We start from the raw sequence: 23,609 nt of genomic DNA, 5'->3' as shown, positions 1-23,609 counted from the left end.
TTTACCAAAAGTGGTCTCTCCGTATCATCTGAATCAGATCATCGTCTTACCAGCATTTCATCCTCCACCGCATGCTTCGGAGGAATGTAGGCAGTTGCATACTTTGGATTGCCTTAGAGCGCTATCCATCTATCTAAAACGTACCAAATGTTTAAATAGACCTTCACAGTTGTTTCTCTCTCTAAGATCTACTGTACATCCAAAGCCAGTGTCGAAAGGAACTTTATCTCAGTGGATAGCAGGGTGTATTTCTTTCTGTTACCAGTTGGCGCAATCGCCTTCGTCAGCTATTCCACATGTTACTGCTCACCGCCTCAGGGCTGTGGCGGCCACAATGGCTAATTTGCAGAGGACACCTTTGCAGGACATCTGTCGGGCAGCCACTTGGACGACAATGCACACGTTCACCCAGTGCATTTTTTGTAGAAAAAAAGGTGCCGGTACTCATTATGGGCGGGGTCACCATATATGGCTCCACCCCTATGATAGCCACACCCACATTAGCCACACCCCTTATATCAGCCATGGCGCATATAAACAGACATCATTGAAAATATACTAGTATAGGAGAAAAACAATAACTTGTGATTTTTTTTCATTATAAATCATTTCTGTAAGATGTTACAGCTCCAGTATACCCAGTGCAAAATAAGACAACAGATGTAAATTCTCAAATTGGACATATTCCAAACACTAAAATGAAAATAAAATAATTTTTTTCTACCTTTGTTGTCTGGTGACTGTTTTCTATCCATACTGGTCCAAGTGTCTGATTCTGCTGCTGTCTATCTGTTCTCTTAACTCCGTTTCCAGGGCTTCCTTTCCATTTATTTCTTTACTTTCCTCCTTTCTTCTTCCATGTCCAGCATTTCTCCTCTCTCCCCGCCAAACCCTCTATCCATCCATGTCCAGCAATGCTCCTCTATCTCCTGCTCTGCTCTCCTCTCCATCCATTTCCAGCATTTCTCCTTCCTCTCCTGCCATCCCATCCATGTGCATCTCCTTCCTATCTTCCCTCCCCTCCATCCATGTCCAGCATGTCTCCTCTCCCCTCCCCTCCCCTCCCCTGTCCAGTGATTCTCCTCTCTCCCCTGCCCTCTTCTCCTATCCAAGTCCAGCAATTCTTTCTTCCCTGCCTTCCCCTTCCATCCATGTCCAGCAATTCTCCATTCTCCTCTCTCCCCTGCCCTACTATCCCATCCCCTCCATGTCAAGCGATTCTCTTTTGCCCCCTATCCTCCCCCTCCCTTCAATGTCCAGTGACTCGCCCCAGCCTCCACCTGCCCCTGAGATCATTCAAACCCAGCCCCATTTGCCCAGCCCTACTTGCCCATACACACACCACCAGCCCCACTTGCCCACACACACACCCCAGCCCCACTTGCCCCCCCCCCACACACACCCCCAGCCCCACTTGCCCACACACACACACACCCTCAGCCCTACTTGCCCACACATACCCCCAGCCCCAATTGGCCACACATACCCCCAGCCCCAATTGGCCACACACCCCCCCAGCCCCACTTGCCCACACACACACACCCCCAGCCCTACTTGCCCACACACACCCCCAGCCCCAATTGGCCACACACACACCCCAGCCCCAATTGGCCACACACACACACCCCAGCCCCACTTGCCCACACACACCCAGCCCTACTTGCCCACACCCCCCCCAGACCCAATTGGCCACCCCCCCCCCCCAGACCCACTTGGCCACACAACTAGGGTTACCATATGGCTCCAGAAAAAGGAGGACGGATTGAGCCAGCCGGGTTTTACTTCCATTGCTTTCAATGGAAGTAATTGAGCCAGCCGGGTTTTACTTCCATTGCTTTCAATGGAAAGCAATGGAAGTAAAACCCGGCTGGCTCAATCCGTCCTCCTTTTTCTGGAGCCATATGGTAACCCTACACATAACCCCCCCCCCCAGACCCACTTGGCCACACAACCCCCAGACCCACTTGTTCACCCTCCCCTGCTCGCTCCCTGCTGTTTGCACCGATCCCTGCCTCCTAAAACTTATTTTTTCGCGAACCGGCAGACTGAAGAAATAAAACAAACAGCTGACAGGCTTGCCTCCTTCGATCGCGTGGGCCGCTTCCTTTCCCTGCATTCTCAGCGCGTCCCGCCCTCGAGGAAAGGAAATGACATCAGAGGAGGGCGGGACGCGCTGAGAATGCAGGGAAAGGAAGCGGCCCACGCGATCGAAGGAGGCAAGCCTGTCAGCTGTTTGTTTTATTTCTTCAGTCTGCCGGTTCGCGAAAAAATAAGTTTTAGGAGGCAGGGATCGGTGCAAACAGCAGGGAGCGAGCAGGGGAGCCCCAGAAAAAAGGTGCCGGTACGCCGTACCGTCGCGTACCGGCACAAAAAAAGCACTGCGTTCACCAAGCATTACTGCATAGACACTGCATCTTCTGCGGAATCTGGCTTTGGGCAAGCAGTGTTATCTTCAGCTTTTTAAAGCGTCAACTTCCACCTCCTCCTCCTCTCACAGGTACCAGTTTGTAATTTACTGAATTATATGCTCTAATATTTTATCTGTTACCTGTGAAGTTGGGGAATCTTCACTTGTGGGGCTGCAAGATCTAATCTGTCCAGGGAGAAATAAAAGTTGCTTACCAGTGTTGCCAGGTGGGTGGTTTTCCTGCCCAATTGGGCGGTTTTCCGCGACCCGCCACGGGAAATTTTTGCCCGCGGCGGGTTGCGGTTTTTTGGGCTTGTTTTGGGGTCTTTCAGCGGGTTTTTTTGTGGTTTTTTCGGGCCGCGGGGGCGGGGCCAGTGGCGTTTTGGGCGGGGTTAGTGACGTTCTGGGCAGGGCCGATGATGGGAGAGGCGGGGCTGATGACACAGGGGCGGGGTTGATGATGGCGGGGGGTGGGGTGTCAGGGCCGGGGTTTGACTTTGGGCGGGTTTTGGTGGGGAAAAATTTTTCCACCTGGCAACCCTGTGCAATGCTTACCTGTAACATTAGTTCTCCTTGGACAGATGATCTTGCAGCCACACAAACCCACCCACCCTCCCTGGCGTTGACACTAGCTCTAATATTAAACTGTTAGTGGCTGGTGTCACCTGGTATATATACCATGGAGGGGGGGGGGGGGGGGGATTGGCACGAGCACATTCGTTGTACTTTAAATTTGAATGCTATTCAAAGAATCCGGGTCGGTGACGTCATGGGAACGTCACTTCACTTGTGTGGCCGCAAGATCATCTGTCCAAGGAGAACTACCGTTACAGGTAAGCAACTTTTATTTCCTCGTCTCCAGTAGCAAGCGGCATAGTTCTTTGAAGCCGAGCCAGAGGAGTGCGGAATTTGTCGGGCTGCAAGAGTTCCTCCATGGTGATTGGCTGAACAACTCTCCTCTCGTCGGGGTATGCCTCAGTGCTCCTTCCGCGGCGGAAGTTCCGCCCTCCTTTTCTTGACTTCCGGGCGGCGGCCGCAGGCACAGGCGCAATCAGTGGTGCGTGAAAGAAAGATGGCGCTGCGTGCGCTGGTAGGAGTCAAGAGAGTCATTGACTATGCTGTGAAGGTGAGCGTATTTTTTCCCGATATATCAACACGGTCTAGGCTCCGGTGCAGCGCACCAAAACCTGACGCTAGTAGTCCGGGGTCTGTAGGGGACCTAGTTTCAGACTCCAGTGCTGCCTGTCTGAAACCTTACATGTCTCACACTCACTGCATTTTGGGATCTGTAGTCCTCTTTGTGCAACATTTCAGAAGAGCGCCAGGTAGCGAGTGTATCCGGCCCCAGTGCGTTCTGGGAATTTTAAATCCCACAATGCGCCGCTGCGAGAAACTAGAGAAAAAGGATGGACTTAATGCTGTGATTTCTAGCTTCACACACGTTTGATTCATCAGTGCTTTACTGCTTGCTTGCTTTCTCTCTCTCGTCTGCTTTGGTTTTCAGAATATGACCAATAAGAAAAGCTATACTGAATCAGACCAAGGTTCAGCCAGCCCAGCATCCTATTTCTGTAAGTGTGCCAGCTGCTTGGGACCCGGACAGGCCAACTCAAACTCATACAGTTTTCGTCTGTGGCCTTGTGTGACTTTGGGGCTTATTTTCAAAGAACTTTGATACACAAAGTACCATAATTTGTGTGTCTAAGTGCTTTGAAAATGAGGCTCTTCGTATATTTTGGTTGCGCTGAAAAACCTGGTCTCTTGGGACTCCATGGACCCAGTAACTGGAATTGAAAATAATTGTTGGAGACCAATTTTGCTTTATGATTATTTCTCTTGCAGTGTATGGTGGGGATTTATAGTCCTGCCTAGTTCCTTGTAATGTATAAACCAAGACTGATCAAAAAGCCTCGCTCTGAACAGCTTTGCACTGCATTCCATTGGAATGGAACTAAGCAGAACTACAAATTCCCACCATGCACTGGCAAGGTCACAAAAGTGTGGTGAGTTGCTTGTTATTAGAATGAAGGGGAGGAAAAGGAAGAATAAAACTGTGGTAATGGGTACATCTACTCCTAAAGAAACAAGTCCACTAGATAAACATCTCACACCAATTGTTAAGACTGGGGACTCTGACATCTCCTACTTCAGAGGGCGCTTCTTTGAGTCATCTTTTTTTTTTTTTTTTACATTTGTACCCCGCGCTTTCCCACTCATAGCAGGCTCAATGCGGCAGGCAATGGAGGGTTAAGTGACTTGCCCAGAGTCACAAGGAGCTGCCTGTGCCAGGAATCGAACTCAGTTCCTCAGTTCCCCAGGATCAAAGTCCACCACCCTAACCACTAGGCCACTCCTCCACTCGCTCACGCCCCCTCCCTCAATTTAACCTGAAGTGCCCACATACCAAGCATGACACAGAACTCTTGTTTTCCCAGCCAATTTCACTGATGAATGCTTTGTCTCAGGAAGGAGTAACCCGAGAACAAAGGATTGTTTGATGAGACAACAGAGTTTGATGCCAAAAGAAGTAGTATTACCTTCTGGGATGACAACTGGGACTTTGATGCCTGATGCTGATATTACCCTTAAAAATATATGGACAGTTGTGACCCATACTGAATCTTGGGCAAATGCAAAATGCAAAGATTGGGCAAATGCATTTCAACTAAAACTAAACAAAGAAAAAACACACAGTCTCATCCTCTCATCCCTACACATCGCGGATAACCCCACAATTATCAACACCCCAGATTACACCCTCCCTTTCTCAGACAGCCTGAAAATCCTTGCCGTTACAATGGACCACATCGTAACACTAGAGAGCCAAGTGACATCCACAACAAAGAAAATGTTCCACTCAATGTGGAAACTCAAACGCGTGAACTTCGGAAAAACGCGATTTGAAAGTGCAAAACCCCTTCGCGAAAAACTACACTGGCTCCCAATCAAAGAACACATTGCTTTCAAAATCTGCACTCTGGTTCACAAAATTATCTACAATGAAGCTCCGGGATACATGACAGACTTGATCGACCTATCAACAAATCAACACGAACGTACCTAAATCTGCACTACCCAAGCTGCAAAGGACTCAAATACAAATCAACTTCTGCGTCTAGTTTTTCCTACATAAGCACACAACTGTGGAACGCATTACCAGAAGTCTTGAAAACTACAAACGACCACCTAAACTTCTGGAAAACACTAAAAACTAACCTGTTTAAAAAGGCATACCCTACTGATCCAACATAAATGCCTCATCTCTGCAACACAACAAAACTAAAGAACGTAACGGGCATAACACAACTCTTCCGTTGTATGATTCCCTAGTGTGGCTGTGCCACATGAACTTTATCCTATCACAACATCACTTTGTATTTGTTTACACCAGAGTCTGTAACGCCTCTCTGGTACCATGTAAGCCATATTGAGCCTACAAATAGGTGGGGAAATGTGGGATATAAATGTAACAAATCTACTATAATAAAACTCACCCTCAACGTTCTGAGGACACTGACGTCAGTGAAACCAAGCTCTGACTTCCTTCAAAAAGGTTCAAAGGTTCGTGGTGGTGAAGCCACCAAAATCGCTCCGGGCCCCGCCCTCGAGGGCGGTGCAATGGCTGAACAACGAAGGGGTTGGCAGGGAGGGAGGCAGGGAGGTGGGGTGGGAAATCGCTCTGGGCCCCGCCCTCGAGGGCGGAGCAATGGCAGAACAATGAAGGGGTTGGCAGGCGGGGGGTGGGAAATCGCTCCGGGCCCCGCCCTTGAGGGCGGGGCAATGGCAGAACAACGAAGGGGTTGGCAGGGAGGGAGGCGGGAATGGGAAATCGCTCCAGGCCTCGGCCTCGCGTCAAACGTCATGACGTAGGGGGCGGAGCAATGGCAGAACAACGAAGGGGTTGGCCAGGGAGGGAGGGAGGGGGGGTGTTGGCGACGAAAACCTTGCTAGCGCCCGTTTCATTTGCTCTGAAACGGGCTTCTTTTACTAGTAAATAAATAAAATAAGATGTTGTGCCTCAGCTCTGCTCTTTCACTTTAGATACAATTCTTAAATTCAAAGATATAGATATTAAAATGGATCACTTATCTTCTATTGTACAAAACGTGGAAAATAAGATGTTATCTTTCAGAATACAAGCATTTCAGATATAAAAGACAGCCTCTAGATTTAAATGCCTTAAGAAGTAAGAATCTTCATTTTCTTATTTTCCTCTTACTCATCTGACTGCAGAAATTTTAGTTAGAAAAACAATAATAAAAAAAAACATCAGTATAATCATGTTCAGCTCTTTCAGTAGCTAGATCCACTGTTCAATCTGACATTCAAAATAATCTGAAAAACAGGAAGAAAAAAGCCTCAGATAATGTAGGTTATTTCAATCACTTAAATAATCCTGCTGCATCAATCACTAGCATAAAAAAAACTCTCTCGCAATATAAAAACATTTACTGTTATATAATATGAAAAAAAGATGTCAAAGTATAAAGTATTTACATTTAAAAAACTAGCTACTTAGCTTAAATGTAGCATAGCGTAGCAGCTGTGTTACTCCTCCCAACGCTGGCCACCATTTTGCTGGACTATATCACAGTAAGTGTACTGTCTGCTTTTTTAAGAAAATGATTATTGTTTTCAAAAGCTTTTGGTAACATTTGCTTCTATTTCTTGTCTGCAGCATTTGAAATGTTCCCCCCCACCCCCCCGAAGAAGCGGTATGGTCCTGCGAAACGGTGGCCAGCGTTGGGGAGAATGGCATGCTATGCCATGCTACATTTAAACTAAGTAATTAGTTTTGGGGGATTTATAAATATATAATATGAAAAAAGTATAAAGCAACAGTAAATGTTTTCTGACTGCAGGAGAGGTTATTTTTTATGCCAGTGACTGATGCAGCAGGATTCAGTTATTTGAATAACCTGCATTATCTGAGACGTTTTCCTCCCTGTTCTTCAGATTATTTTGAATGTCAGATTGAACAGTGGATCTAGCTATTGAAAGAGCTGAACAGGATTATAGCAAAGTGTGTTTTTGTATTGTTCTTGTGAAAACTTCACACCTCTTTTTTTGTGGTTTGAAATTTTAGTTAGCAAATATTTTAAAGTCCTTTGTTTTCCTAACTCAGATATGGTTTCCTTGGTACAGTGTTACTATATTCCTAGTAAGAAAGTTGGAGGGGGTGACCACCAGGATGTCCTGGAGGAAGTGGGCCCTTCGGTGAGTGCTAATTTGATAGCATTCTTAGGGGTATGTTTACTAAGGTGCGTTAGCGTTTTTAATGCGCCTGAAAATTTAAGGCACGTTAAACGCTAACGCGCCTATACATTTCTATGGGCATGTTAGCGTTTAACACGTGTAAACCAGTTACGCGCGTTAAAAACGCTAACACGCCCATAGCGCCGTTTAGTATACCTAGCTCTTAGAGAATTCCACAGGTATCATCTTAGGTCAACTATGTTGGTCACCCTGCTGAATGAATCTGATAAATCAATGATATTAAGATCATATTTTAAGAAAAAGACCATGTTGTCCTGTGGGAAGACTGTTCAGGTCTTTCCTGATGTTTCACAGAACACTCAAGCTTAAAGGAAAGCTTTTTGGCTTTTAAAACTAGCAGCCACGCAGCAATGCCAACACAGACCATTCACTCAACCACACAGCTTTGGAAAAAGGGGGGGGGGGGGGGTTAGTGTACTGGCTTTGAGAGCCAATTTTGTTTCTTCATTTCCCCAGTACATGTTTGCTCATTTTTCAGGTGAAGCAATTTCTTTTTAATTTACCCAGTTAGGGAACTTTTTGCAGGAGCATGAGAAATAATAGTGATTTTGGAGTTCATAAATAGTATTGGGCCCAGATTGTTAAGATTACCTTCTTTAATTTCCTTTGTATATTCCTTTGCTGCTAGTATTAGCTGCTTTTTTCCTTTAGGCTGTCCTCCTTTTTGGGATGTGGGCCAATATAAAAGTTATTTAGTACACGATATTTGTTACTTATTTTTTCTTCTGTTACTATTGGGAAATGTATATTTTCTAAATGTAAAATAAAAAATATTTTTTTTATTTTAAAAAAAGGAAAGAAAAGAAAATCTGACTCATAGCATGCTCTAAATGGATGTTCAAATCCCTGAATATCATCAAAGATGGAAACTGCAGGGACAGATCAGAAATGAAGAATCCCAATCTGTCAAGTCCTCCCCAACATGCAATGAAGGGCAGCAGACCATAACAAGTGCTCTAGCCTCATTAGTCTGTACAATGACAAGCAGAGTCTCAACACTTACTCCATGTCATAAGAAATTAGCTAAACTGGCAGACTCAAATTCCTCCCCCATTCCCATTTTCATTTCACTAAAGAACTCTGGCATCAAAAGCATGGATTCTTTGACAATCAGATATGTGGAAAATGTCCCAAGTTGGACCAAGTATCCAGAGGGCCCACATGCAGACTCAAGTGGGTTGGGAATTTTATAGAACCAGGGAAGGTTTTCAGCGGGCTTTTAAAAGGAAAGATATGGATAGATAAGGACTAATGTAATTACAAGCTAGAGAAGAATATTAACCCATGGGGGTTAAACCAGCTGAAAAACAGAACTGATTTTACTATGGGTAGGTAGAGGTTACCTTCCCCTAATTATTAGGCATTATGTGAAATCAACACTACAGATAGCAGAATACATCAAATCTCTCCTAGGAGATTTCCATGTGCCAAAATATGTATTTCAGGAATTTAAAGGTTGCAAATCTAAATTCTTTGCTTGCAATGACTTATAAATACATCTAAGCATAAAAAGTACATATCACGAACAAAAACAGGTAGGGGGAACTTTATAATAATGTATCAGAAAAGAAGGTATAACACAGTTTTATAAATAAATGAATACATGTCGCCTATATGGAAAGTAAAAAAATAAATAAATAAAACCCACCTATTTTAAGCCTGTTTTATAAATGACAAAATACGCACCTATGTGGCTTTCTAAAGTAAGCTCCTAGAAGCACAAATTAACACCTGCTCTCAATATGTAAATGTCTGTGTGTACTCACATATTTTATAAAATATGCACATCCATCACAACTCCGCCCCTTGAAACAGCTATGCATGGCTCACATAAAACCAGGCTCACTCTTTCCGTGTAATTCCACTATATCGTTTTTGAGATGCGGCGACCAGAATTGAATACAATATTCGAGGTATAGACATTCCTCTTTCCCACATGCATCACTTTGCACTTGCTCACATTAAACGTCATCTGCCATTTAGACGCCCAGTCTCCCAATCTCGATTTAACGACTTTGAATAACTTTGTGTCATCAGCAAATTTAATTACCTCACTAGTTACTCCTATCTCTTGGTCACTTATAAATTTGTTAAGCAGAGGTCCCAGCACAGACCCCAAGGGTACCCCACTAACTACCCTTCTCCACTGAGAATACTGACCATTTAACCCTATTTTCCGTTTTCTATCTTTTAACCAGTTTTTAATCCACAATAGAACACTACCTCCTATTCCACGACTCTTCAATTTCCTCTGGAGTCTTTCATGAGGTACTTTGTCAAACGCCATCTGAAAATCCAGATACACAATATCCAGCGGCTCACCTTTATCCACATGTTTGTTCACCCCTTCAAAGAAATGTAGTAAATTGGTGAGGCAAGATTTCCTTTCACTGAATCCATGTTGATTTTGTCTCATTAATGCATGCTTTTGCATATGCTGTGTAATTTTGTTCTTAATAATAGTCTCTACCATTTTGCCCGGCACTGACGTCAGACTCACCAGTCTATAATTTCCCAGATCTCCTCTGGAACCTTTTTAAAAAATCGGCGTTACATTGGCCACCCTATAATCTTCCGGTACCACACTCGATTTTAAGGATAAATTACATATTTCTAACAATAGCTCTGCAAGCTTAAGCCTTTCTTCATATGAGAGGAGTTCACTCCCTTTAATGATTTTGGTTGCCCTTCTTTGAACCTTTTCTAATTCTTCTGTGTTTTTTTTTTTAATATCATTCTTAGAGGAGTGATTATGGGACTTTATGTGGATGCAAAATGTGTTTAAATTAACAGCAGGATCCAAGATGGCGTCATGAAGACTTATCATACCTGCAGCGCTCTGAACGCTAGGCTTGATTTGGCGTTTTGGAGCGGCTGTTCCTTAGCTGAGCATGGGAAAGAGAAGAGGAAAGGTGTGGGAGTTTCCCTCGACTCCTGCTGCGGCTCCGGTTCTAAAACAAAAGACTCTTGACAACTTCAGAGTCCCTGCGGGACCCGTGCAGGCTTCCTCCCCTTCTGCCGGTGCTGGCATGTTGTTGTAGGTAAGCAGCATAGATGGGGCTTCTTTGAGCTCTGTGGAGCGGGTGGCTCCCCTGAAGCCAGGAAGTACTGCTGATTTGGATTATCTTGACCCCGGTTCTGTAAAGAGTGAAGACGTGTGCTGGAAACGCTATCACGCCTTTACAAAAGAGCCGGTGGTGGGAGGTGGGGATAGTGCTGAGCAGACTTAAACGGTCTGTGCCAGAGCCGGTGGTGGGAGGCGGGGCTGGTGGTTGGGAGGCGGGGATAGTGCTGGGCAGACTTATACGGTCTCTGCCAGAGCTGGTGGTGGGAGGCGGGGCTGGTGGTTGGGAGGCGGGGATAGTGCTGGGCAGACTTATATGGTCTGTGCCCTGAAGAGGACAGTTACAAATCAAAGTAGGGAATACACAAAAAGTAGCACATATGAGTTTATCTTGTTGGGCAGACTGGATGGACCGTGCAGGTCTTTTTCTGCCGTCATCTACTATGTTACTATGTCACCTACTGTTTACAAGCATATGCAGCAGCTCCATTTTTATAAATTTTTATAAAAATGGAGCTGCTGCATATGCTTACCAGCTGAAAAGTATCTTCCAAGTCTTTTCTTCTGACTCTTCAGGCTCCTCGTGACTCCAAGAGACAAGGTGTGCACGAGCGGCCATACCTTGAGGCTTTGTGCTGCAGTAACAGCCCAATTTTAAGCAATCAAGGATGACGTATATTTATTAGGTCGGATGCTATTGTCGGAGCTCAGCCTCGAGAGGAACTATTTGGAAGATTTTCTCACTCTCTTCCTGCCGGTAAGCCAACTCTGGGTCTTCTCCTCTTCAATTTTTCTTTCTGTTACAAGAATTAAGCCTCTGACCCATACTGTAGGCCACAAATTTACGTCTGTTTCCTCAAAGGTGTTGCCATTATCTGTATCTAAGGTACAGACATTACCATATTGTTGGACTGATAGTTGTTTAGTGCTAGTCGATTTTGTATTCCATCCACCGCGTGTTCCTAAGACTACAGCTATTACCATTAGATATACCAAGTCATTGGGCCTAGTGGATCTGGCTCATGCTTCGTCATTATTTTCTTCGGATTTTTAAAAATATGACTTTGGAAGAACAGGTGTGAGATTGTAATGATTCCTTGACCCCTTCATTAGTCTCTGTTCTTCATCAACATACTATTTTACCAGCAAGAGGAATACAGTGTTGGTGTTACTCTGGCTTGTATTTGTTGAAGAGGCAGGCTGAAGCAGCAGAACGTAAGTGGCATAAGGACAGGTCGCCACAAGACACCACTGTTGTGTCAAGAACAAAATGCTTCTTATCGGAAGCACTTGTTTTTTGGTTAAAAAAAAAGAGGGGAGGTATTTCTCTTCTGGACCTCTGCATTAGGCTCTGTGCTTCTTAAACATACTATTTTAAAAGCTAGAGGAATACAGTGTTTGTATTACTCTGGCTTGTAGTTGTTGAAGAGGCAGACCGAAGCAGCAGAACGTAAGTGGCAATAAGGACAGGTCACCAGAGACACTACTTTTGTGTCTAGAAAGAAATGCTTCTTATCAGAAGCACTTGTTTGTTGGTTAAAAAAAGGAGGAGGGGGTATTTCTCTGAAGTTATTGGTGCTAATCAAGACAAGAGCTGTCTAAGAAATAGTTCGATGTCTTTGCAAGTGTAACCAACTTGGACTCTTCTAAATGTGAACTGGGTAATCACCCTCCTAATAATATTGGAAAAAAATTTGGGGGTAATTTTCAGTGTCCTCTGCAAGATCCCTATTGGATGACTCTGTAGGTGAAATACTGTACATTCATCTTGGTTTCCTGTAATTTACTTTTGGTCTTACTAAGAGATTGTTGACTGTAAATCCATCTCCCTGTAGTGCAGATCCTGTTTTTATGTGAGCCATTTCTCCTTCGTATGGTTAATGCAAGCTATCATCTGTCCATTGGTGAAAAAGTCTGAATGCCTGTTTGTTTACAAAAATGACTAGTCTTTTGGCTCAGCTATAGGACTCCACTCCTGAGCACTGTCTCCAAATGGATTAGTTTCACGCATACCATTGGTAGTATTAAACCTCACTTCTAAGCTAGGGATATGTGGAGTATGATCTCAATGGTTGCTTTGCCTTGTGGAGGATCTGGGTTTTTTCCACAAGTCTGGCTTCTGCTTTCCAGGCCGGTGAGAACTGGGAATGCTGTGGAGGTAGTGTTGAAAGCCTCAGGCTGAGCCATTGCTTGTGAAATCCCTCAGGTAACGTGTTTTCTCTGCTACATCACATTTACTTCAACCAATTACATCTTTAAGATCTGCCTTAGTGAGCTTACTTGATATGCCCTCATTTCAGTTAGTCCATTTAGAAGAGTATAGAACTTGAATTTTTTTATGTTGCCGGCCCTAAATTAAGGAGCAGCGTACCTCCTACTCTGTGAGCAATATGGAACTTAGATCAGTTTTAAAAATTTTTGAAAATTTACTGTATATACTCAAATATAAGCTGAAATTTTGGGGCCCAAAAATTGGGGTCTCAGCTTATAGTCAAGTCAGAAGAAATTTCTGTGCTTTCCCCCTCTCCCCACGGTGACCAGCACTTCTCTCTCCCCACTGCTCCCCACCACTGCGCTGGCTGGCATTTCTCACTGCTGTTGACGGGGAAATGAAAGGAGGCTGGTCCAGTGTGGGGCCTTGAGCATCTGTGCAAGCTTAGGCCCAACATCAATCCAGCTTGCTTTCATTTCTGTGTCCACGGTGGTGGCAACAGCAGCCAGGAGGGAGTGGTAAGAAATGCCAGTCACTGCAGGGGGGGGGGGGAACTTGGGAAGTAAGAAAGAAATGCCAGTCATGCACAAGGGGAGGGGGGATAGAGGATAGGAGAGGGAGAGACGTGGCAGTCACTGGTGACAGACAGAGGAGGGGGAGAGGGCAAAAGTGCTTCACACCAAGTGGGAAGAGGAAAGGGAGAAATGCAGGACACTACAAGAGAGGAAACATTATACTTGAATATATCCTCCTCCCCCCCCCCCCCCAGCTTATACTCGAGTCAACAGTTCCCCCTTTTTTTGGGGGGGGGGGGGGGGAGGAAACTGTTAACTCGGCTTATATTCGAGTATATAGGGTACTTGTTTCAAATTGTCTTCAATATCGAGACTTAATGGGATGAGGATATATATATTTTATAAAGTGGTTTTGAGATGATTTTATGCTGTTTTAATGATTACTGTCACCTGATTTTTTTTTTAATATGAATTGTATAATTATATGTATAATATTGTAAACTGCTGAGAATTTATCATGCATGTTTTACATTTTAGAAATAAAATAAATAAAAATAAACTGTAAATAAAGGCCAATGGTACCATAGCCCAGTAGAGGCTGGTTCCATTTGGAGCTCCAGCAGAGCAGAGGAAAACTGCAAGGTCCAACAAAATCAGAACTTCAAATCCATGCATTCACTGGGAGTAAAGCCAGGACTGGACACAGAGCCAGTCCAGAGAGGCGATGCCTATCAAAGATTTAGTATATCAGCTAAAAAAAAAGTTGTGCTGCTGGCAGTGTTGCATGTATGGGCAGAGTCCAAGGTGAGCCTGAGAGCACGTGTTTGCGTTTTAGTTCTCTTCAGATTTAAGAGCTGGGCAAGAGAGGAATGAACCATCCACAGGAAGTTGATAATTAAGGGCTTAGGGTCAGCATATAGCTGAAAATTCAGAATCGGGAGAGCAGTGCTATGAACACTCACAAATTGGTTAAGTACATCTCCTTTACGTGACCTGCTTTTCTGCGGTTTCCTTTAGTGGTCCTTGCATGTCACAAGTATATTGCAAAATACACAGAAGAAGCAGTAAATTTTCCTAGCTATAACCTGTTAATAATTGTTTATTGATTTTTCCTCCAGAATTTGCCCAAGCATTTTTTAACCCACCTATGATAACTACTTTTACCATCTCTTCTGGTAGTGAATTCCAGAGCTTAACTGTGTTGAGTGAAGCAACTTCATAACTTGCGTTTAGTCTTTGTACTTTTGTAAAGTTTGTGTTTACCTGTTCCACTCCACTCAGGTTTTTGTAGACCTCTCTCGTATCTCCCCTCAGCCATCTTTTCTCTAAGCTGAAAGCCCTAACCTCTTAAGCCTTCCCTCATATGAGATGAGTTCAATCCCCTTAATCGTTTTGGTTGCCCTTCTCTGTCCCTTTTCTAATTCCTCTATATCTTTTTGGAGATACAAGGGGGTCTTTCACGTAGGCGCACTGGCATTTTTAGCGCAAGTTAAAAATAGGTACACGCTAAACGCTAAAGATGCCAATGTATTCTTATGGGTGTATTCCTATATTCCTATGTGCACAGTACTGAAGGTATGATGTCACCATGGAGCAATACAGAGGTATTATAATATTCCATATCATCAAGCTGATCAATCCATAGACTGGTGGGTTGTGTCCATCTACCAGCAGGTGGAGATAGAGAGCAAACTTTTGCCTCCCTATATGTGGTCATGTGCTGCTGGAAACTCCCCAGTATGTTCTCTATCTCAGCAGGTGGTGGTCACACACAGCAGCAGCTCTGGCTAGGCCTCCAAGCCTAATCCTTAGGTTTTGTTGAGGCCTGGGGTTGAGGGCTCTTTTGAGCAAGTGCAAACCTGGTGGTGCCAGGTCCCTCCTTTTCTCCCCCCTCCCGCTGGCTCCGTTTAAAAAAAAAAAAAAAAATTTTAAACGTCTTTAAAGGCGTTTAATTCGACGTTTCTTTAAACGTTCATTGCAGCTACTCACTGGGACACCAGTTCGTTACAGCTCGGAGCGGCAAGCAGGTAATTTTACCTTTTTATAGCGGGCAGGGGGTTCCCCGATTCTTCTCCTCGTGGCATATGGCGTCGGAGGGCGAGGGCGCAAAGGGTCGCTCCCCGGATCGCTGGAGCGCTTCTAGAGGGGATGCGGGGGTTTTACAACCTGATTCGCCCTTGATGGGTGACAGTTTAGTGACCGATGAATGTCCCGGTCGTTCCTCCGGCGTGGCGGTTTTTTCCCGCCATAAACGCCCATCCCCCGCTCCTCGCCTCCGCCATCTTGGCCGGCCACGCGGCTCGGACGGCTTCTTCGTGGGCCGCCCTTGAGGTTGGAGACATTAATGCCATGAACGCCCTTAATTTGGGCGACGGCACAAGCGGCTAAAGTTAAGCGCCGTTCTTCCCGCGCGGCTCCTTCGCGGAGTTTCGCGCCGGACGCCATTTTGGATGCGCAGCATGTCTCTCCCCCGCTATTGCGAGCGCCGGTTGAGAGTGCGTCTAGGGCTGTTGCCCAGGCTGCGGAACTGCACAGTCTGGGGGGTTTCTCCCCCGAGTTTGTTTTGCTGCTGCATCAGGCTTTCCTCATGCAAACGCTGCCCCTGCTCCCTCTTCTGATAAAGAGGTTGAGGTTCCCAGAGGTAAACGCCCTCGGGTTGATTTCCAGGCCTTGGAGGACTTTGTCTCCTCCGATGTAGATGAGGGCAGCGTGTCTGAGGTCTCCCAACGGTCCTTTGCGGATTCCTTGGAGGAGATAGATCCCCGCTCGGATGGAGCGGATGACCCCTCTGCAGCGCGGCTTTTTAGCCCAGAGGATTTGCCCAACCTGTTTTTACAGGCCATGGACACTTTGAAGATTTCCTCTCCGGAGGACGTCTCTCCCTCAGCCCCTGTTGGCTCTGCCATTATGCTGGGGACGAAGCGCCCGCCTAGATCCTTCCACGTGCATGATGCCATGCACACCTTAATTGCGGCTCAATGGGATGTCCCGGAAACGAGCCTTAAAGTGGCTAGGGCTATGTCCCGCCGCTATCCTTTGGCTGTGAGTGAACGTGAGGCCTATCTGTGGCCTACCGTGGATTCTTTAATCACTGCGGTGACTAAGAAAACGGCGTTGCCGGTGGAAGGTGGCACGGCCCTAAAGGACGCCCAAGACAGAAGATTGGAGGCGGCCTTAAGGTCGTCCTTTGAGGCAGCTGCTTTAAGTTTGCAGGCCTCAGTTTGCGGCTCCTATGTGGCCAGGGCGTGCCTGACTATGGTGCAGCGGGCTTCCCCCTCGGATCTTTCCTTGAGGGCTGATTGGCCGGCCCTGGAATCGGGCTTAGCCTATTTGGCAGACTTGCTGTATGATGTCTTGAGAGCCTCAGCTAAAGGCATGGCTCAGACAGTCTCTGCGCGGCGGTGGCTTTGGCTGAAACATTGGTCTGCTGACCACGCCTCTAAATCCCGCCTGGCTAGATTGCCTTTTAAAGGCAAGCTGCTCTTTGGGGTCGAGCTGGACAAAATCGTGACCGATCTCGGCACGTCTAAGGGCAAGAAATTACCAGAGGTCAGGGCTCGGGCTAGTACTCGTCCCGGTACCTCCAGAGGACGGTTGCTGGAAGCCCGTCGGTACCGCCCGGGCAAGTCGGGTTCCTCTGCCCCCTCTTCCTTCAAGAGGAATTTCTCCCCCAAGCAGCATTCCTTTCGCAGAGACCGCCGTCCCGGAGGTGCTCCCTCCGGTCCTCCCCCAGGGTCTCGTACCCAATGACGGGGCCTTGGTCCACGCCCCAGTGCAGATTGGAGGACGGCTGTCCTCGTTTCTGGGCGAGTGGACCACTATAACTTCAGACGCGTGTGTGCTGGAAGTCATCAGAGACGGCTACAAGCTAGAGTTCTGCCAACCCTTAAGAGACGGGTTTGTACTCTCTCCCTGCAAGTCTCCGGTCAAGCTGTGGCAGTGCAGCAGACCTTGGACAACCTGATCCGCCTGGGTGCGGTCGTTCCGGTGCCAAAAAATCAGATTGGCAAGGGACGTTACTCCATTACTTTGTGGTTCCAAAGAAAGGAGGTTCTGTCCGGCCTATCCTCGACCTCAAAGGGGTCAATCGGGCCTGGAAAGTGAGGCACTTTCGCATGGAGACTCTCCGCTCTGTTATAGCGGCAGTGAAGGCAGGAGAGTTCTTGGCTTCCTTGGACATCAAGGAAGCGTACCTGCATATTCCCATCTGGCCTCCTCTCCAACGCTTTCTGCGTTTTACAGTCCTGAGACGACACTTCCAGTTCAGAGCCCTCCCTTTCGGGTTGGCTACTGCTCCGCGGACCTTTTCCAAAGTAATGGGGGTCATAGCGGCCTTCCTGCTAAAGGAAGGAGTACAAGTCCATCCTTATCTGGACGACTGGTTGATCCGAGCCCCCTCTTATGCAGAGTGCGGCAAAGCTATGGACCGGGTAGTTGCTCTTGTGAGCTCCCTGGGATGGATCATCAACTGGAAGAAGAGCCAGCTGCGCCCGACTCAGTCCCTGGAGTATCTGGGAGTTCGATTCGACACCCAAGTGGGCAGAGTGTTCCTGCCAGACAATCGGATTGTCAAGCTTCAGGCTCAGGTGGACTAGTTCCTAGTAGCCTCTCCTATTCGGGCTTGGGACTACGTGCAGCTGTTGGGCTCTATGATGGCCACGATGGAAGTAGTGCCCTGGGCCAGGGCTCATATGAGACCACTACAGCTATCTCTGCTGCTGCGCTGGACTCCGATGTCGGAGGATTATGCTGTGCGCCTTCCCGTGGACCCAGCAGTGCGCAAGGCGCTGAGCTGGTGGACGCAGACAGACAAGTTGTCTGCAGGATTGCCTCTGGTGACCCCGGAGTGGATTGTCGTCACGACAGACGCCTCTTTGATGGGCTGGGGAGCCCACTGCTTGGGAAGGACAGCGCAGGGGCTCTAGTCTCCTGCAGAGGCAAGTGGTCTATCAACCTCCTGGAACTCAGAGCCATTCGGTTGGTGTTATTGGAGTTCATCCCGGTACTGGTGTTGTAGCCTGTACGGGTCCTGTCGGACAATGCCACGGCTGTGGCCTATATCAACCGCCAGGGAGGTACCAAGAGCGCCCCTCTAGCCAAGGAGGCTATGAGTCTTTGCCAGTGGGCGGAAGCGAACCTGGAGCAGCTTTCAGCGGCCCACATTGCCGGAGTCATGAATGTCAAGGCGGACTTTCTCAGTCGCCATACCTTGGAGCCCGGAGAGTGGCAACTATCTGCTCAGGCGTTCTTGGACATCACGAAGCGCTGGGGCCAGCCGAGCCTAGATCTGATGGCGTCATCGGCCAATTGCCAAGTGCCGCGCTTTTTCAGCAGAGGACGGGACCCTCGATCCCTGGGAGTAGATGCTCTTCTCCAACAGTGGCCGACACAAGAGCTTCTCTATGTGTTCCCGCCCTGGCCCATGTTGGGCAGGGTGCTAGACCGGGTGGCAAAGCATCCCGGCAGGGTAATCCTGGTGGGTCCGGATTGGCCCAGACGTCCCTGGTATGCGGACTTGATCAGGCTCTCAGTCGACGATCCTCTGCGGCTGTCAGTGGAGCAGGGCCTGTTACATCAGGGTCCCGTGGTGATGGAGGATCCCTCTCCCTTTGGTCTTACGGCCTGGCTATTGAGCGGCAGCGTCTGAGGAAGAAGGGCTTCTCAGACAAGGTCATCGCCACTATGCTGAGAGCGAGGAAGCGCTCTACTTCTACTGCTTACGCCAGGGTTTGGCGTATCTTTGCAGCATGGTGTGAAGCAGGCTCACTTTCTCCCTTCACTGCTCCAATTTCTTCAGTGTTGGCGTTCCTGCAAGAAGGTCTGGAGAAAGGCCTGTCGCTCAGTTCCCTTAAAGTCCAGGTAGCGGCTCTGGCTTGCTTCAGGGGCCGCCTGAAGGGTGCTTCCCTGGCTTCGCAGCCAGATGTGGTGCGCTTTCTCAAGGGAGTTAATCACCTGCGCCCTCCTCTGCACTCAGTGGTGCCTGCGTGGAATCTCAACCTGGTGCTAAGAGCATTGCAGAAGCCGCCTTTTGAACCCTTGTCGAGGGCATCTCTGAAAGACCTGTCGTTGAAAGCAGTCTTTTTGGTGGCTATCACTTCAGCCAGAAGAGTTTCCGAGCTCCAGGCGCTCTCATGTCGAGAGCCTTTTCTGCAGTTCACTGAGGCAGGAGTGACTATTCGCACAGTGCCTTCCTTCCTGCCCAAGATTGTTTCTCGCTTCCATGTGAATCAGCAGCTCTGTCTCCCTTCCTTTCGTAGGGAGGACTACCCAGAGGAGTACTCTGCTCTTAAATATCTGGATGTGACACGAGTCATCTTCAGATACTTGGAAGTGACCAATGATTTCCGGAAATCGGATCATCTGTTTGTCCTGTTTGCAGGTCCTCGTAAGGGTCTGCAGGCTGCTAAGCCTACAGTGGCAAGATGGGTCAAGGAAGCCATTGCAGCGGCTTATGTGGCCGCGGGGAAGGTGCCGCCTATCCAACTGAAGGCTCACTCCACGAGAGCTCAGGCGGCCTCGATGGCAGAGGCCGGATCCGTCTCCTTGGAAGAGATATGCAAGGCGGCATCTTGGGCTTCGGCTCATACATTCTCCAAGCATTACCGTTTGACTGTGGCTGCACGGGCGGAGGCCCGGTTTGGAGCTTCAGTGTTGAGGTCAGGGATTTCAATGTCCCGCCCTGGGTGAGTACTGCTTCGGTACATCCCACCAGTCTATGGATTGATCAGCTTGATGATATGGAAGGTAAAATTATGTATAATCATACCTGATAATTTTCTTTCCATTAATCATAGCTGATCAATCCATAGCCCCTCCCAGATATCTGTTCTGTTTTTATTCTGGTTGCATTTCAGGTTCAAGTTTAGTCTTCAGTTATTTCAGAAAGACTTCGTGTTCAAGTTCTTTCACTTGGATTCTTCAAGAGTTGAGACGAGTTTGTGTTACAGTGAGCTGCTGCATTCCTCTCCCCTCCGTTTTACGGGGCTGGATTGAGACATAAATTCTGCCGGCACTCCCTCCCGCTTCGTGCGGCTGTAGGGCAGCTTTGTACCCCCCCCCGCTTCGGCGGTGTTAGGGTCAGTCAGCTCCTCCCGCGGTTGCGGTTGCAGGATAAGCCAGATCCCCCCGCATCGGCGGGTGTGGTGTCCCTCCCCCGCTCCGCGGGGATGAGCTGGACGGATTCCCCTCCCCCACTTGTGTGGGGATGAGCTGGGTTAATTCCCCTCCCCCGTTTCAGCGGTGGTGAGCTGGGCAGAGTGTCCCTTCGTGGGTGTAATTCTCTAAGTGCTGAGTCCTGCGGATGGAGCTTTGATATCGACATACTGAGGAGTTTCCAGCAGCACATGACCACATATAGGGAGGCAAAAGTTTGCTCTCTATCTCCACCTGCTGGTAGATGGACACAACCCACCAGTCTATGGATTGATCAGCTATGATTAATGGAAAGAAAATTATCAGGTATGATTATACATAATTTTACCTTCTTTGTTTTATTCTTCCTAATAATTTTTAACATTGTCTGCTTTGGCCACCACTGTATTACTAAACAGAAGATTTTAAGATCTTGTCCACTCTATGATACCTAAAACCTTTTCCTCAGTGGTGCCTCCCAATATAGAACCTAGCATCATGTAGCTATAATTTCAGTTATTCTTCCTTATTTGCATCACTTTTGCACTTGTCCACATTAAATTTGGGCATCCAAATGGCAGATGAATCTTTCAGTCACTCAGGTCCTCCTGTAATTTCTCACAGTTCACATGTGATTTAACAGCTTTGATCAAATTTTCAGACCATAAGAAAATTACTTCACTCATTGTTCTCTTTTTAAGGTAATTTATGTCAAAAAGTATAGATCCCCGAGGTGTTCACTTTTACTTTTGGGAAAACTATGTAGTCCTACTGTCTTCTATGTTTTAACCAGTCCTTAGGCCCAGCAGGGCATTGTTTCTCTCCCATGATTTTTAAAAAAATTTCAGGAGCGCCTTGGATCTGAAAATCCAGACACTTTATATCTGCTTCTGTTTATCACTGTGACACATGCAGGGATCGCTGATCAGCAGTTCCTGTTCCCGCTTTTATTTATTTAGGGGACTCTTCAAATTAGTGGGCCTGCCTAAGCAAAAGAAGAAACTAAAGACATCTTGGGTATGGAAAAGAGAATAGAATGAACCTAGCAGTACCATGGTTCTGCTGAAGTATCCCAAACTCATGTTTTCTGGTAATACTTAATGAGCCAGTTAAACATTATCTTATAAAAAGTTTGTTTGTATTAACTCGTAACAGTGGCTTTATAGGTGGGCCTGGGTGGGCACAGGCCCACCCATTCTTGGCTCAGGCCTACCCAGCTGCAGCACTACACTGCTCTCTTCCCCCCTCTCCTCTGTGGCGTCCCGGAATCTGTGCTCCGGTCTCTTATCCCCTTCCCTCCCCGGTATCAGTACAGGCTTCCTCAGCGCCTGCAGCAATTCATTCTCGCTGCTTGCGCAGGCCCCTCTGGCTTCCATCTGCTGTGTTCTGCCAGACAGGAAACAGGCAATGACCTCAGCAAGGGCGGGATGGCAGATGGAAGCCTGCAGGGCTGGCGCAAGCAGAGAGAATGAATCGTTTCAGGTGCTGAGAACGCCTTTACCGACATCGAAGAGGGATGTAGTTCACAGACAGGAGTGCAAGTGCCGGGATGCCGTGGAGGAGAGGAAGAAGATGTAGGGTAGGTGAAGAAAAACTCTTAAATATTGTTGGAGCTTTTTCTCTCTCGCTCCTGGCTTGATAGCATGGGTTAATGGTTACTGAATAAAATCTGAATCTTTTTAGATGAGGGTACAGCTATCTCTATCTCAGTTGATAACACCCTCATCATCCCCGTCTCATCTGCCCGCAACCTCGGTGTCATCTTTGACTCCTCCCTCTCCTTCTCTGCGCATATCCAGCAGATAGCCAAGACCTGTCGCTTCTTCCTCTACAACATTAGCAAAATTCGCCCCTTCCTATCTGAGCACACCACCCGAACTCTCATCCACTCTCTCATTACCTCTCGCCTTGACTACTGCAACCTACTTCTCACCGGCCTCCCACTTAGCCACCTACCCCCCCTTCAGTCCATCCAGAACTCTGCCGCACGTCTTATCTTCCGCCTTGACCGATATACTCATATCACCCCTCTCCTCAAGTCACTTCACTGGCTTCCGATCAGATACCGCATACAGTTCAAGCTTCTCCTACTAACCTACAAATGCACTCGATCTGCAGCCCCTCCTTACCTCTCTACCCTCATCTCCCCTCGTCCCTACCCGTAACCTCCGCTCTCAAGACAAATCCCTCCTTTCAGTACCCTTCTCCACCACCGCCAACTCTAGGCTCCGCCCTTTCTGCCTCACCTCACCCCATGCTTGGAACAAACTCCCTGAGCCCATACGCCAGGCCCCCTCCCTACCCATCTTTAAATCATTGCTCAAAGCCCACCTCTTCAATGTCGCTTTCGGCACCTAATCACAACACCTCTACTCAGGAAATCTAGACTACCCCAACTTGACATTTCGTCCTTTAGATTGTAAGCTCTTCTGAGCAGGGACCGTCCTTAGTTATTAATTTGTACAGCGCTGCGTAACCCTAGTAGAGCTCTAGAAATGTTAAGTAGTAGTAGCTGCTGTGGGCAGGAGTGGAAAAATCTTTCTGGTCACTTCAGGGCACCACTTCCAGACCAGCAATTAGACGAGATCAAGATCTGATACCTCTGCATTACTCTATATCGGGTGGGGGTGGTGGGGGGCAACCAGTCCTTAAGGGCCACAACCTACAACCCAGTCAGGTTTTCAAGATTTTCACAATGAATATGCATGAGATCTATCTGTATACAATGGAAGCAGTACATGCAAATCAATCTCATAGATATTCATTGTGGAACTCTGGAAAACCCAACTGGGTTGGGGCCCTCAAGGACCGTGGTTGCCCACCCCTACTCTAAATAAAGGACAAGAAAATCCTTCAGAAGATGTGGCTACTGTGCGAGGGGCTGTACACAAGCATAGGCTTCCAATTCAAGCTTTAATTTCCTTTAATACTTATGTGAATTTAAAATGCATTATGATCTGTGAGATACATATCTTAACTACATCCATAGGGGGGGGGTTGATG

General features: G+C 47.2%; 1 protein-coding gene across 2 annotated transcripts in view; it reads left to right on the top strand.

Annotated features, from left to right (window-relative positions):
- The first annotated feature begins 3,422 nt into the window (after nt 1–3,422).
- The window catches only part of ETFB (electron transfer flavoprotein subunit beta), an 83,986-nt gene continuing 63,799 nt past the window's right edge, over nt 3,423–23,609 (top strand). Inside the window, exon 1 of one of the 2 annotated variants that reach the window (XM_030212749.1) lies at nt 3,423–3,533. In XM_030212749.1, coding sequence (XP_030068609.1) covers nt 3,480–3,533 — 54 coding nt within the window. In that variant the 5' untranslated portion in view covers nt 3,423–3,479. Of the gene's footprint in view, nt 3,534–14,354; nt 14,444–23,609 lie in introns of those variants that run through there. The other variant, XM_030212750.1, reaches the window with a different exon arrangement.

This window comes from Microcaecilia unicolor, chromosome 8 (genome assembly GCF_901765095.1).
Source record: "Microcaecilia unicolor chromosome 8, aMicUni1.1, whole genome shotgun sequence".
NCBI classification, from domain to species: Eukaryota; Metazoa; Chordata; class Amphibia; order Gymnophiona; family Siphonopidae; genus Microcaecilia; species Microcaecilia unicolor.
This window is presented reverse-complemented; position numbering and strand designations above follow the sequence as displayed.